A 13,226-nucleotide genomic window follows, 5' to 3' on the forward strand; every position below is an offset into this window, starting at 1 on the left:
CGCACAAAACTCGACCCGTCCCCCAACCTTGATCACGGTCGTGACGCCGACCCCTAACCTTGACTGTGGACTCGACCCAACCTGAACCCCAACCCTTACCCCCAATTCTTGAACATCGACCCCGATTTTCAAACTTGACTTTGACTGGACCCTTAACCTCCGTGCCGACCCCCGACGCCTAACCCAGATCCTCGACCCCAATTTGAACTCAAACTAGAATCGAACCCCGACCCCTGACCTTGACCTCGCCCTGATTCTAGACCACTGAACCCCTACTCGACTCCTAAACCTCGACCCCTACCCCTAACTCATGACCCCGACCCCAAAACCCTGCCAGCATGCTCCGCCCTTATCCACCACAATATTTTTCTATATTATAGAATTTTAAAAATATTTTCTGCTTACTAACTAAATACTAGAAAATAATTTTTAAAAACTATTTATTTTTTAAGAAAATATTATCGAGGAAAACACGAAAAATATTTTCCTTCGTAACAAACAAACCCTTCATATATGATAATGACATTTTAAGTCCAAGTCAACATTTTCGAAAAACAGTTCCCTTTGTATTGGTTAGAACCTACAAGGGGATTTCGAGACTTAATTAAGTTGAATATCAATCTACGGCAATTAGTTTTTTAAGAGATGCTTAACTTGATATAGCAATTTGACCTTAGCAGTTAAAAATTAAAGTGGAAATGCATCACTTAACCATATATGTATAAAAGATGCATATATTCATCCTTTTGGGTATAAAAACCTTAGTGCATATAAGTTTTTACCGTTCATATATATCAACTTTATTTGTACCTCTTTATAGGATTCGTGCAACCCTGTGACCTACTACAGAGTTGCGACTATGCGACAATGAAACTCTATAAATCCCAGAGGTCAATCTGTAAACGGCTATTACCCTTGCGAATCTAAGTTCTTGTGAACAAAGATGAACAGATCATTCTCTCTCCACAAATAAGGGGATACGAGGAAAAAGAGAAATGGAAAGCTACTGAATTTATTACTAAAAATCAACCCTACCATACCCAGAGAAGGAAGATAATTGATTAAACTTTAGATACTAATGTATAACGTACATTTATACATAATCTATCCATGTTTTTCTATCTATGTTATTTTTTCCAACTAAATAGCATACAAAGACATTTTCATTCTAATCTACCACCTAGCCTTTTGTATGACAAAAAAGACCCAGGCAAGGAATTGTATATGTCATTTACATATGAGGGCAGATGCATTGAACAAAACAACACCAACCCAAGAACAAATCAAGCAGGCGAGATCGGTTGCACATCTGAGCTGTGACTTATCTGTTTCTTGTTGTCACTGTTCTTACGCTTGAGTATTTCTTTAAGCTCGGTTTCTCTTTTATCAAAAACTTCAATCAAGTCCTTGAAGCTACGTGAGCGGAGGGAACGCCTACTTGACCTTGCAGATTCAGGTTCACTAATCTCCTGCTCCTCTGTCTCGGGGGCGTACCTGAGGAATTGACAGTAAACCCTGCAGAAAAACACTATAAGTGCGATGGCACAAGCAGCACCACAGATCACATACAGGCCCCAGAAGCTCTTGAGAGAAAGCCGAGTGTCATCGACTTGGTTGTTTTGTGAAGAGCATCCATTGTTAGATAGCCATTTGTCATGGATCCTTTGTAGTTCACCATTTTCTGACAGTTGAAGGATCGCAGTAGACAAATCAACAGCCAGAGGAGAATCCCTTTGAAATGCCTAACAAGGAAAGTTAATATCAGTCTTTAAGTACACCGGATTGCCCGTTCACCATTCCTAGCATAGTATCACTGATAGACATGATGTGTTGTAGTTTTTTCTTTCTTTTCTCATTTGAAGTTATATTTACAGTTTTGTGGCGAATTGTCAGCTCTACTCGTTATGGCAAAGCAAAGGAATTACTTACGAAGCCCCATCCGCTCTTTGTGAACTCCTGCCCCACAGTCCTGAATATGCATTTGTTATTGGACAAAAACAGCTCAACATAAGGGAGCTCGTCAACAATGGCAGTAACACCACCACCTTGTGGACCTTTCTGTAGGAAACTGACATATTCATCCTCGCTTTTTATTATTCGGAGCCGTGACGTTGAAACACGTAGCTCCTCAATGAGATAATTGTATGCAAATGACCCATCCTGGACTCCTATAGGATCGGAGCTTGAGATTAAACTGTCAATTCCTTCTATTCCCGAAGAGAGCTTCTGTACTGTAAGGATAGATGTCAAGCTAGCTGTATAACTTGAATTGATAATTAAAACCACAAAGAGCCAAAAGAGTAACACAAAGCGTCCCAAGGTGCTCAATGTGTTCTCTCCTGCATTCATTCACAACGGAGAGTGTCAGCCATGGAAAAGAAGAGCTAACTATCATAATAGCAACTTGCTAGAAAAGCTCAAGGAGGCTATACTTACTGTGTGCGAAAAACATGGTTGAGAAACTAAACCTGAAAGAAAAAATGGATCTTAGTACCAGTGTTAATATATGCGTACGGACTTGTATTTCATGGTAGAGGAAATACAATGCAATTGATTTTCATGCACATTGATGCTTTTATAATTAGCTTCATACTAAAACATCCAAAGAAGATAAACTTTAACTTAAACATCATACTGATAACCGTTTCAAGAGAGCTTTTAGCAGAAAGAGGTGCTAACCAGAAGACTGTAACGAGTTGTTGCCTTGGTGGACCACGGAATTCAGGATTCAACCGGTGCTCAAGAATCCAAACAACAAAGCCAACAAAGAGGAAGAATGCCCCAGTTACACACCACATTTGAAATGTAAATGGCCTAAGGAAAGCCCATGGACTGGATTTGATCTCTTTGACAGGAGTAACCACGACAAGCCCAGATTCCATGTAAGGCTGTGTGAAGTCCACAATCCTTGTCCGATTTGTCGTAATTGAAATATCCCCAACAGCTGCATCATATTTCTAACAAGCAAAGTGAATCCTGATAAGTGCTCTAGAAAAGTTCTCAATATTTATGTATTATGTCATACTATAGAGTAGGACAGAACCGGTCATACTTGAAGGGGGAGACAGGATATTACATTGGTAATGAATGCAGAAACAAGTAAATTTTCTAGGACTAGTCTCTCAATCCATCTTTAAGAAGTTTATTAGATGAGTGTACTCAATAACTGAATGTACCATATTCACCATTGCGATTGAACAAGCAATTCAGTTCAATAACTTATTTCTTGATCTTACTGTGTTATATCATGTTAGAAACATTTACAAACACATTAATTAATATCAGACTGTACCAAAAATTTAAGTTATTCATAACTAACTCTTTGAAAATTCATATTAGTATAAAACTAAGTTGCTCTGACACGGCAGTTTAGGTGCCGCACCCGTGTCGACACGACACTAGTGTGGGTATGGGATCCGTACCGGATGTGGTCAAACAATTTTGGGTACTTTGACCACGATTGACGGAAAAATTCGAGATGAGATACAATTTGATTCCCGATATCAAAACCAAAACTAGGGTAAATTTGAAGAAAACCTTATCTAGGAAATCAATCCTCTACTTATCTATAACTTGAGAATAAAAAAGAAATTACACTTTACAATTTATACGTAAATATTCCACAAAATTTCTTATAATTTAGAGATATTTTTATATTTGTGAATTATTTTTAGCCGGATCTCTGCACCCGTATCCGTACTAAGATCCATATCCCCCAATTTTAGAATTTACATCTCGAAGGATCCGACCTTTAGATTCGCACCCATGTCCGAGCAAATTAGGTATAAAATCTACTTCTTGGTTATGCATATTCACTTATCCTCTCAACAACTTGTTGGGTTTAAGCTTCTTAGAGCTTAAAAGAGGATGAATGGGAAATAGAGGGAAAAATGAAATTTTGATTTTCCCTCCTTGACAAAGGGACATTGTCCTATATTGGAGGAGGAAAAGACTTTTGATGAGTATATATACAATTGCTCTTCTTCTAGCTCTTAAAGAGTTAAGAAGAAGGCAAGCCTCGTGCCGTCGTCATCGTCACTCGCTCGGCTTCGGCTTCGGGATTGATTAATTTTTTGGACCAAAATTATTTGTTAATTTTAAGATTAACGTAATATTATTTTAATCCAAATTAGCCGTTCTTTTTCTTCCGCGTTTTGATTTTCCGTTTTGTTTTGCTTAAATAGCCATTTACGTAATGGCCGTTTTACGTGAACAGTCATAACAGACATTTTGAAAAGCAAACTAATCCTAAAACTCAACAACCTCTTCGTTTAAACTCAACATGTTGGCTATAAATAGCAAACTATACCCTTAGATTTTCCTTACGAAAATTCTGATTTCTCCTTCTTCTTTCTGCATTGTTTTAACAGAAAAGAAAGCAGTAAGTGTGATTTACTACTGTTCTTTGCGTTTGTTGTCACTGTGGTTTGAAGTACCGCTACACCGGTGAGGTTATCCGTTCTATACTGGGAGGAAATAATCCTAAAACTCAGGTACTAGGAGGGGATTAAGTTCCTTAAGAAAACACTGTGAATTCAGTGGGCTCAGATTAATTCTATTCTTCTGCATTTCTGGTTTTACATTGTTTCAATTTTTTGAATATATTTCGAATACAGAATACTAACAAGCTTAAGGAACGTAATTTTTTTTTTTGTATTCATCTTATATTCTGTTTGTGGGAGACTAAATCCTAGTGATTTCTACTCTCAGTTTGGAGACTAAAATCTTTGGATTTTCTACTTATTGGTTGACATTACGAGATTAAAATCTTTGTGATTTTCTACTCGTTCTGTTTTCTGTTTGAAGAAATAAAATCTTCATCGTGGTATTTAATTTGTTTCTGTTAAAGTTATTCGGTTTGAAAATTTTAAATACTTCACCGTTAATTAATTTTGTTTGTTTTGTTGTTAACAGAAATGACCGAAACAGTAAACCCCGTGGTTGGCTCTACGAGCAATGTTGCTACGTCCAGTCGTTCTGTGCCACCACCGGCTCCGGCGGAAAAGCCCGAAAAATTTTCCGGAATTGATTTCAAACGTTGGCAACAGAAGATGTTCTTCTATTTGACTATTTTGAGTCTACAGAAGTTCATCAAGGAGGACTTCCGGTTCTGCCAGAATCAACTCCTGATAATGAACGTTTTATTGTGACCGAGGCATGGAAGCACTCATATTTCTTGTGCAAGAATTACATTCTTAGCATACTGGAGGATAATCTTTACAACGTCTATAGTAATGCAGAAACTTCTAAAGAACTATGGGATGTGTTGGAAAAGAAGTATAAAACCAAGGATGTCGGTTTGAAGAAGTTTGTTGCAGCCAAATATTTGGACTACAAGATGGTAGACAGCAAGCCTGTCATTACCCAAGTTCAAGAGCTGTAAGTTATCATCCATGATCTCCTTGCTGAAGGTATAATCCGAATTAATGCTTATGTTGAAAGTATTAATTTAGTTACTAATTACGAATCGCTGAAGGTTTGGTCATCAATGAGGCATTTCAAGTTGCAGCAATAATTGAGAAGTTGCCTCCTTTATGGAGGGACTTTAAGAACTACTTGAAACACAAGCGCAAGGAGATGAAACTCGAAGATCTCATCGTTCGATTGAGGATCAAAGAGGACAATAAAGTTGCAGAAAGAAGACTCGTGGGAACTCAACAATTATAGGAGCAAATATTGTTGAGACTGCTCCAACTAATCCGAAAAAGAGGAAGAAATCTTCTGGACCAAACAACTATCCCAGCAAGAAGAAATTCAAGGGAAACTGCCACAACTGTGGAAAGGTTGGACACAAAGTTGCAGAATGTCGTGCTCCGAAGAAAGAGAAGAAAAAGGGTCAAGCAAATATTGTTGAAACAAATGATGATATTGATGACTTGTGCACTATGTTGTCTGAATGCAACTTAGTGGGAAATCCTAAGGAGTGGTGGATTGATTCTGGGGTACCACCCGCCATGTTTGTGCTGTTAAAGATGCATTTGCTTCATATGCTCCTGCTGGACCCGACGAGACCATTTTTATGGAAAATTCTGCAACGGCCAAAATTGAAAGTTATGGAAAGATATTCCTGAAGATGACCGCTGGCAAGGTGGTGACCCTGAACAACGTTTGTCATGTTCCTGAAATAAGGAAGAACTTAGTTTCTATTTCACTTCTCGTCAAGAACGAGTTTAAGTGTGTTTTTGTTTCAAACAAAATTGTAATAAGTAAGAACGAGATGTACTTAGGAAAAGGTTACCTTACTGAGGGCTTTTTTAAGCTGAATGTAATGGTTGTTGACAATAATAAAATTTCAGCTTCTTCTTACTTACTTGAGTCAAATGATTTATGGCATATACGTTTGGGACATGTCAATTATAAAATCTTGCGAAAAATGATTAATTTGAAAGTATTGCCAAAGTTTGAATGCGACAAATCAAAATGTAAAATATGTGTGAAATCTAAGTATGTTAAATATCCTTATAAGTCAGTTGAAAGGAATTCAAATACTTTAGACTTAATTCACACAGATAATTGCGACATGAAGTCAATACCATCTCGCGCTGGAAAGAAGTATTTCATAACTTTTATGGACGACAGTACTCGATATTGCTATGTTTACTTACTTAATAATAAAGATGAAGCAATAGATGCATTCAAGCAATACAAAAATGAAGTCGAAACGCAACTTAACAAGAAAATCAAAATGATAAGAAGTGATAGGAGTGGTGAATATGAATCTCCTTTTGAACAGATATGTTTAGAATATGGAATTATTCATCAAACAACGGCCCCTTACACGCCCCAATCCAATGGGATTGCGGAAAGAAAGAATCGATCATTAAAGGAAATGATGAACGCCATTTTGATAAGTTCTAGTTTGCCATAGAACTTGTGGGGGAAGCTATTCTTACAGCTAACCGGATATTAAACCGAGTATCCCATAGCAAAACGCAGTCCATTCCATATGAAAAATGGAAAGGAAGGAGGCCTAACTTGAATTATTTTAAAGTGCGGAGGTGTTTGGCAAAAGTGCAAGTTACTAAACCCAAAAGGGTAAAGATAGGACCGAAAATCGTTGATTGTGCTTTCATAGGATATGCAACAAATAGTAAAGCATATCGATTTCTGGTTCATAAATCAGAAAATCCCGACATTCATAATAATACTGTTATAGAATCAGATAATGCTGAATTTTTCGAGAGTATATATCCATATAAAAAGGAATGTGAGTCGATTGGAAAAGATCTAAACGACTTCGGGAAGAAACAAAAGAAAGTACGTATAATCAGGAGGATCCAAGACGTAGTAAACATCAAAGAACGTCTACTTCATTTGGACCAGACTTTGTGACTTTTTTATTGGAAAATAAGCCTCGAACATTTAAAGAAGCTATGACTTCTTCCGAATCATTATTTTGGAAAGAGGCAGTCAATAGTGAAATAGAATCCATACTGAACAACCATACATGGGAATTGGTTGATCTTCCTCCAGGCAATAAACCATTGGGTTCTAAATGGATTTTAAGAGGAAAATGAAAGATGATGGTACTATTGACAAATATAAGGCAAGACTTGTGGTCAAAGGGTATAGACAACAAGAAGGTCTTGACTATTTTGATGCATACTCTCCGGTTATAAGAATTACGTCCATACGAACGTTAGTAGCATTAGCTGCGGTATATGGTCTTGAAATTCATCAAATGGACGTTAAAACGACCTTCTTAAATGGAGATTTGGAGGAAGAAATTTACATTGAACAACCTGAAGAGTTTGTGGTTCCAGGTAAAGAAAAGAAGGTATGTAGACTTATTAAGTCGCTTTACGGACTAAAACAAGCACCCAAACAATGGCATGCGAAATTTGACCAAACAATGTTGTCAAATGGTTTTAAGATAAATGAATGTGATAAATGTGTGGATCACCGGTTCAACTGAATCTAAGTCCACAAGTGGATATGTATTCACTATTGGTGGAGGAGCGGTATCTTGGAAGTCGTCCAAGCAAACGTGTATTGCCCGCTCTACAATGGAGGTTGAATTTATAGCCTTAGATAAAACCAATGAAGAAGCTGAATGGTTCCGGAATTTCTTGGAAGATATTCCATTTTGGCTCAAACCGTTGGCATCAATATGCATATATTGCGATAGTCAAGCGGCAATTGGAAGGGCTGGGAGCGTTATGTATAACGGTAAATCTCGTCATATACGACGAAGACATAAAACCATTAGGTAGCTACTCTCTAGGGGGATCATCACAATTGACTACGTAAAGTCAAGCGACAATGTGTCGGATCCACTTACAAAAGGTCCAACTAGAGAGGTAGTTCAAAGATCATCGAGGGGAATGGGACTATGGCCGAGGACAAGTTATTGTGGCGGTAACTCTACCTAGAAGTATGGAGATCCCAAGATCTAGGTTCAAGGAGATCAAACAGAGTCATTAATGACGGTTCAACATTGTCAACTAAATTTTTTGGTCCATTCTTGTGATGAGACAATGTTCAGTACCAAGGATAAAACATTAAGGCTTTTTAATGGTTTCTAAATTTGATACGGGGTATATAAAAAAATGTATCTACGGGATGACACGTTTATGAATCACCTATGTAAGTGAGAAGTGTTAGCCGCTTCAAGGAGAATTTTGCAAGGTCAATTCTCTACGCACTTATGAAACCAGGCGGTGTTCATGGCTGAAACGAACACAACAATGAGAACCAAATACGGTTAAGGGTCGATTGTGTGACTTATGGTTGTCTAGGTATACACAAAGTTCGACGGTTCAAAGATATCAAATCTACCGATTGATCGAGTATATCCGACATAAGTTCACTACGGAAAGTCAAAGGGAAACCTACTTATCCAGATGCGATTAATCCTTACTTGTAAATCACACAGTTTTTCATGCATATTTCCATGATATAGCCATTCCCCATTCATGTGGGAGATTATTGGTTTTAAGCTTCTTAGAGCTTAAAAGAGGGTGAATGGGGAATGAAAGGAAAAATAAAATTTTGATTTTCCTTCCTTGACAAAGGGACATTGTCCCATATTTGAGGAGGAAAAGACTTTTGATGAATATATTATACAATTGCTCTTCTTCTAGCTCTTAAAGAGTTAAAAAGAAGGCAAGCCTCGCGCCGTCGTCGTCGTCACTCACTCGGCACGGCTTTGGCTTCGGATTCGGATTCGGATTTGGATTTGGTCAAATGATCGATTGATTGATTAATTTTTTGGACCAAATTTATTTGTTAATATTAAGATTAACATAATATTATTTTAATCCAAATTAGTTGTTCTTTTTCCTCCGCACTTTGATTTTCCGTTTTGTTTTGCGTAAATAGCCATTTACGTAATGGTCGTTTTACATGAACAGTCATAACAGACATTCTGAAGAGTTGCACCTCTTCGTTTAAACTCTAACATGTTGGCTATAAATAGGAGACTATTCCCTCAGATTTTCCTTACGAAAATTCTGATTTCTTCTTCTTTCTGCATTGTTTTAACATAAAAGAAAGCAGTAAGTGCGATTTACTACTGTTCTTTGCGTTCAATGTCACTGTGGTTTGAAGTACCGCTACACCAGTGAGGTTATCCGTTCTATCCTGGGAGGAAATAATCCTAAACCTCGGGTACTAGGAGGGGATTAAGTTCCTTAAGAAAACACTGTGAATTCAGTGGGCTCGGATTAATTCTGTTCTTCTGCATTTCTGGTTTTACATTGTTTCAATTTTTTGAATATATTTCGAATACAGAATACTAACACAACTATGATCCTTTTAATAGGCACGAAGGATCTATATCACATTTCATGCATGTGAAATAGCAACCAGTTTAATTTCAAAATTAGCTAGTGATCCCATTGCAGCAAATTGTGATACATAGATATAAAATCTGAGTAGATACATCTACGGATAATTTCTGTCATAAAAACTAAATGGTTGGAAGTAGACTGTAAATTCAAGTACTCACATTTTGTGCAACATCATACACTATGTTGTTGAATGAGGGGTTTCTTTTTCCATCTCCATATAAAATGTAGACATGAGGGACAGGGTAAGCCAACAAGTCTATTGCAGCCTTCAAACACATCAATGCAATATCCTTTCACTCCAGAAGGTCCTTTGTCTTTATTCACAAACTCTTCAAAAGTAACACGGAAAGGAACGGCAATACGCAGGGGTTTGCCATTATTGGGGAACACCCATCCTCGAGGTCGTTTTATAGTTTCTCCTGGCCATATAGCATTATATAGATGTTGGTTACTTGTTGAAGTATTTGCAGGCATTGTGTATAAAACCTCTGGAGTTATAACAGAGAGACCAGAATAGTTTGACCAGTAACCTATCGTGCGTAATCCAGTTCCACCTATGTTAAGAACATCATACGCTGAATGAATCAAATTTTTCTGAGAATCAAACTGAATCCGACCAGTTAGACCAGTGATGTTCAGGCCAGTAAGTATCTCAAGTAACTTCTGCCCTTGGTCGAAAACTCGGAGGGATGACAAGTTCAGAGCACTTCCATTAGTGTCACGCAAACTGGGATCATCAGAAAAGGTGACATTTCCACCATCATTGAAGAAAAGGTCAAGAGCACGGGCAACCAACCAAACTGTATCATAAGCATAGAGTGCATAAGAATTAAAATTTGAAGTCTTTACACCCTTAAAATTTTTCCATCGAGATGCAAATGTCTTTTTCTGATTAGAATCCGGAGTGTGATGGCGAAGCGCCACAACCCCCTGTATTAGGTCCATAGTATCTGCATTAACTGAATCTGATGAATCCAAAACAGATGGAAGCCAATCAGTGGCAATCCAGACATAGCCACTGCTCATCATACCCAGATTCTTTGCCTTGGAGAAAAATGATAGTCCAGTATCAGGATTTACATGAATAATATAAACTCGTGCCTCCATAAGGTTTACGCTGGCTAACAAGTCATCGATCTCACTCCTACTAGCTCCAGGAGTTAAGGCTGCTTTATAAGAGATCTTGGCCCGCTTCTTTGCAAGGGCATCACCCAACACAGATATCCCATTTCTACCATTATCATCATCGACAAATATGGCTATAACCTCCTTCCATCCATAATAATCGACCAAATCAGCAATAGCATACATCTGGAAGTAATCATTTGTGACAGTTCTAAGGAAATATGGGTACTGCAGAGAGGAAAGAGTAGGATCAGTCGCAAAAGACAAAAGCGGGACACGAAGTTCATTCACGACATGAGAAATGACATGTGCTATTCCTGAGGACTGCGGACCCACTGCAGCAACCACTTCTTTCTCCATCAGCTGCAAAGCTGCAAATCAAGGATGCCTGTCAAATATTAAGAGGGGTATAGGGAAGAAAGCAATAGATACGAGTAAGGTAAATAACTTAACTGTGAAGGGAACACTAGCATCTGTTATGCTTTTAACCAAGGTTCTTGTCTATAACAATCTTTTATTAAGATATTGAACTATTCCAAAATTCAAACAGGCCATAAACTAAACTTGCTTTTGCATTTCCTAATAGTGGAAGTACTGCCTCATGGTCCATTTCTAGTCTAAATCCATTCGTGATAGTTTACACTTTTCAAAAAACTCTCGAAATACTCGATTTCATCCTTCTCTTGGGTGCCACCAGGACCACGATGTTTTAAATTAAGGATGTAGAAGGAAAGAAAAAACCCTCACCCCCTTCAATTTAATCAAGCAAGAGAATGGGATTGAATGTGTACATCCTATTCTAAAATTTATTAGGGGGAACAGCATAATTATGGATACTACTGCAGTTAAAGAAATTGTCCATAAGATATCATGTAGCAAATTAAAAGATGCTAATACTGCTGAGAATGTAGTTAAAATAAGAAACTTAATTTGCTTTAATACAAACAAGAATTTTATGGTGGGCAAAAGCTTTTACCATCAACAGTGCCAATGAATCCACTGCAATTTGTATCCTGCATTACGACGTTCAATCTGGTCCCACTGAGTACGGTAGAATCAGCATTAACATCATCAACTGCAGCTAGAATGGCTGGCATTATAGAACTACCGATGACTGAATTAACTGTGAATAAAGCTCCAATATTCACCACTCTTGGCCTACTAGACAAGGAAGAAGGTGAAGAGGAAGAGACAGTGGAATTCCTAGTCCCGCCAAGAACTGCCATAGGCATCCATATACCTAAAACCAACAAGAGTAATGCTCTCCTCTTCACTCTGGCCTCCATTTCTACTTGCCAGAAAGTGGCTAAAGATCAATTCTACCTCACTGTTTCTCCAAGAAATCAAGCTCCTGCCAACAGATGGAATATAAAGATGATGCTTAAATCCCAAATTTTGAAGATAAAAATCCAAGATTTTCAGCTAGGGTCCTCAAAAGATAAGAACTTGACCTAATAAGGAGTTTCAATGTGACTATCAGCAAGTGTCCTAATTTGTAAAACCTCTTCTAATCCAATAGCCAAAACAGGAAAGGGGAAATGACCAAGAAAGAGGAAAATTCATCACAAGAAAACAACAAAAGTACAATTACTCTGAACCTAAAATATCAAGGCTAAAGCAGATTGCCCCATTGTGATTTCACTCCTACCTGAAAAAGGATTAAAAAATCAACCTAAACACAAGCTGAAACAAGGTGATTTCACATCCAGAAGTACATATATTCTAGAGGATTTAATAAGCCAATCAGTCCAGTCAACTACCATAGTCATACAAGATAGCCCACATGCATAGACTAATTAAAAGTAATTAAAAAACAAGGCTAATAAAATGGAGGAAAAATGTTCCACTTTACCTTACGATTCTCGACAAGAGTAGAAGCAGGAGACTTGGACACACTTGAGTCTTTCCCATATATATCGACACACTTGTCACTGTGTGATACATATATAAGTAATAACAAGAAAGTGGAAGCAGGAGACTTTGGACAGATGAAAAGACCAGCAACATTCTTGCAAGGTCAGTAAAGAATTAATATTATTATTATTTTCCTCTTTACTTCTCATTTCACTTTACAACATGAATATTTTGGCGAGATTGCATGATGTCCGATTTAAAGTCTTTACGGTTCAGATATTACCACGTCATCGACCAAATGCATAGAGCAACCTTATTGAAGGAGACATACCTTCCATCTGATAATGTTTTAGGTGGGACCTACTTGACTATGTGAAACACGTGGATTCCCAAAACTTACAATGCGAAACACATTGATTGGAGTTCTTCCAAAATAGCAATCTATATTTGGAAGAA

At 37.7% G+C, this 13,226-nt stretch overlaps 1 protein-coding gene across 1 annotated transcript; it reads right to left on the minus strand.

Moving 5' to 3' along the window:
* Positions 1-1,051: 1,051 nt before the first annotated feature.
* On the minus strand, positions 1,052-12,937 carry LOC107759340 (glutamate receptor 3.4). Its single transcript, XM_016577235.2, is given in 8 exon segments — positions 1,052-1,742; positions 1,930-2,339; positions 2,437-2,468; positions 2,680-2,957; positions 9,950-10,057; positions 10,059-11,287; positions 11,893-12,267; positions 12,769-12,937. Coding segments are annotated over 7 exon segments (2,826 nt in total). The 5' UTR covers positions 12,203-12,267; positions 12,769-12,937; the 3' UTR covers positions 1,052-1,283.
* Between the last annotated feature and the right edge of the window lie 289 nt (positions 12,938-13,226).

Source organism: Nicotiana tabacum, chromosome 13, assembly GCF_000715075.1.
Source record: "Nicotiana tabacum cultivar K326 chromosome 13, ASM71507v2, whole genome shotgun sequence".
Taxonomy (NCBI): domain Eukaryota; kingdom Viridiplantae; phylum Streptophyta; class Magnoliopsida; order Solanales; family Solanaceae; genus Nicotiana; species Nicotiana tabacum.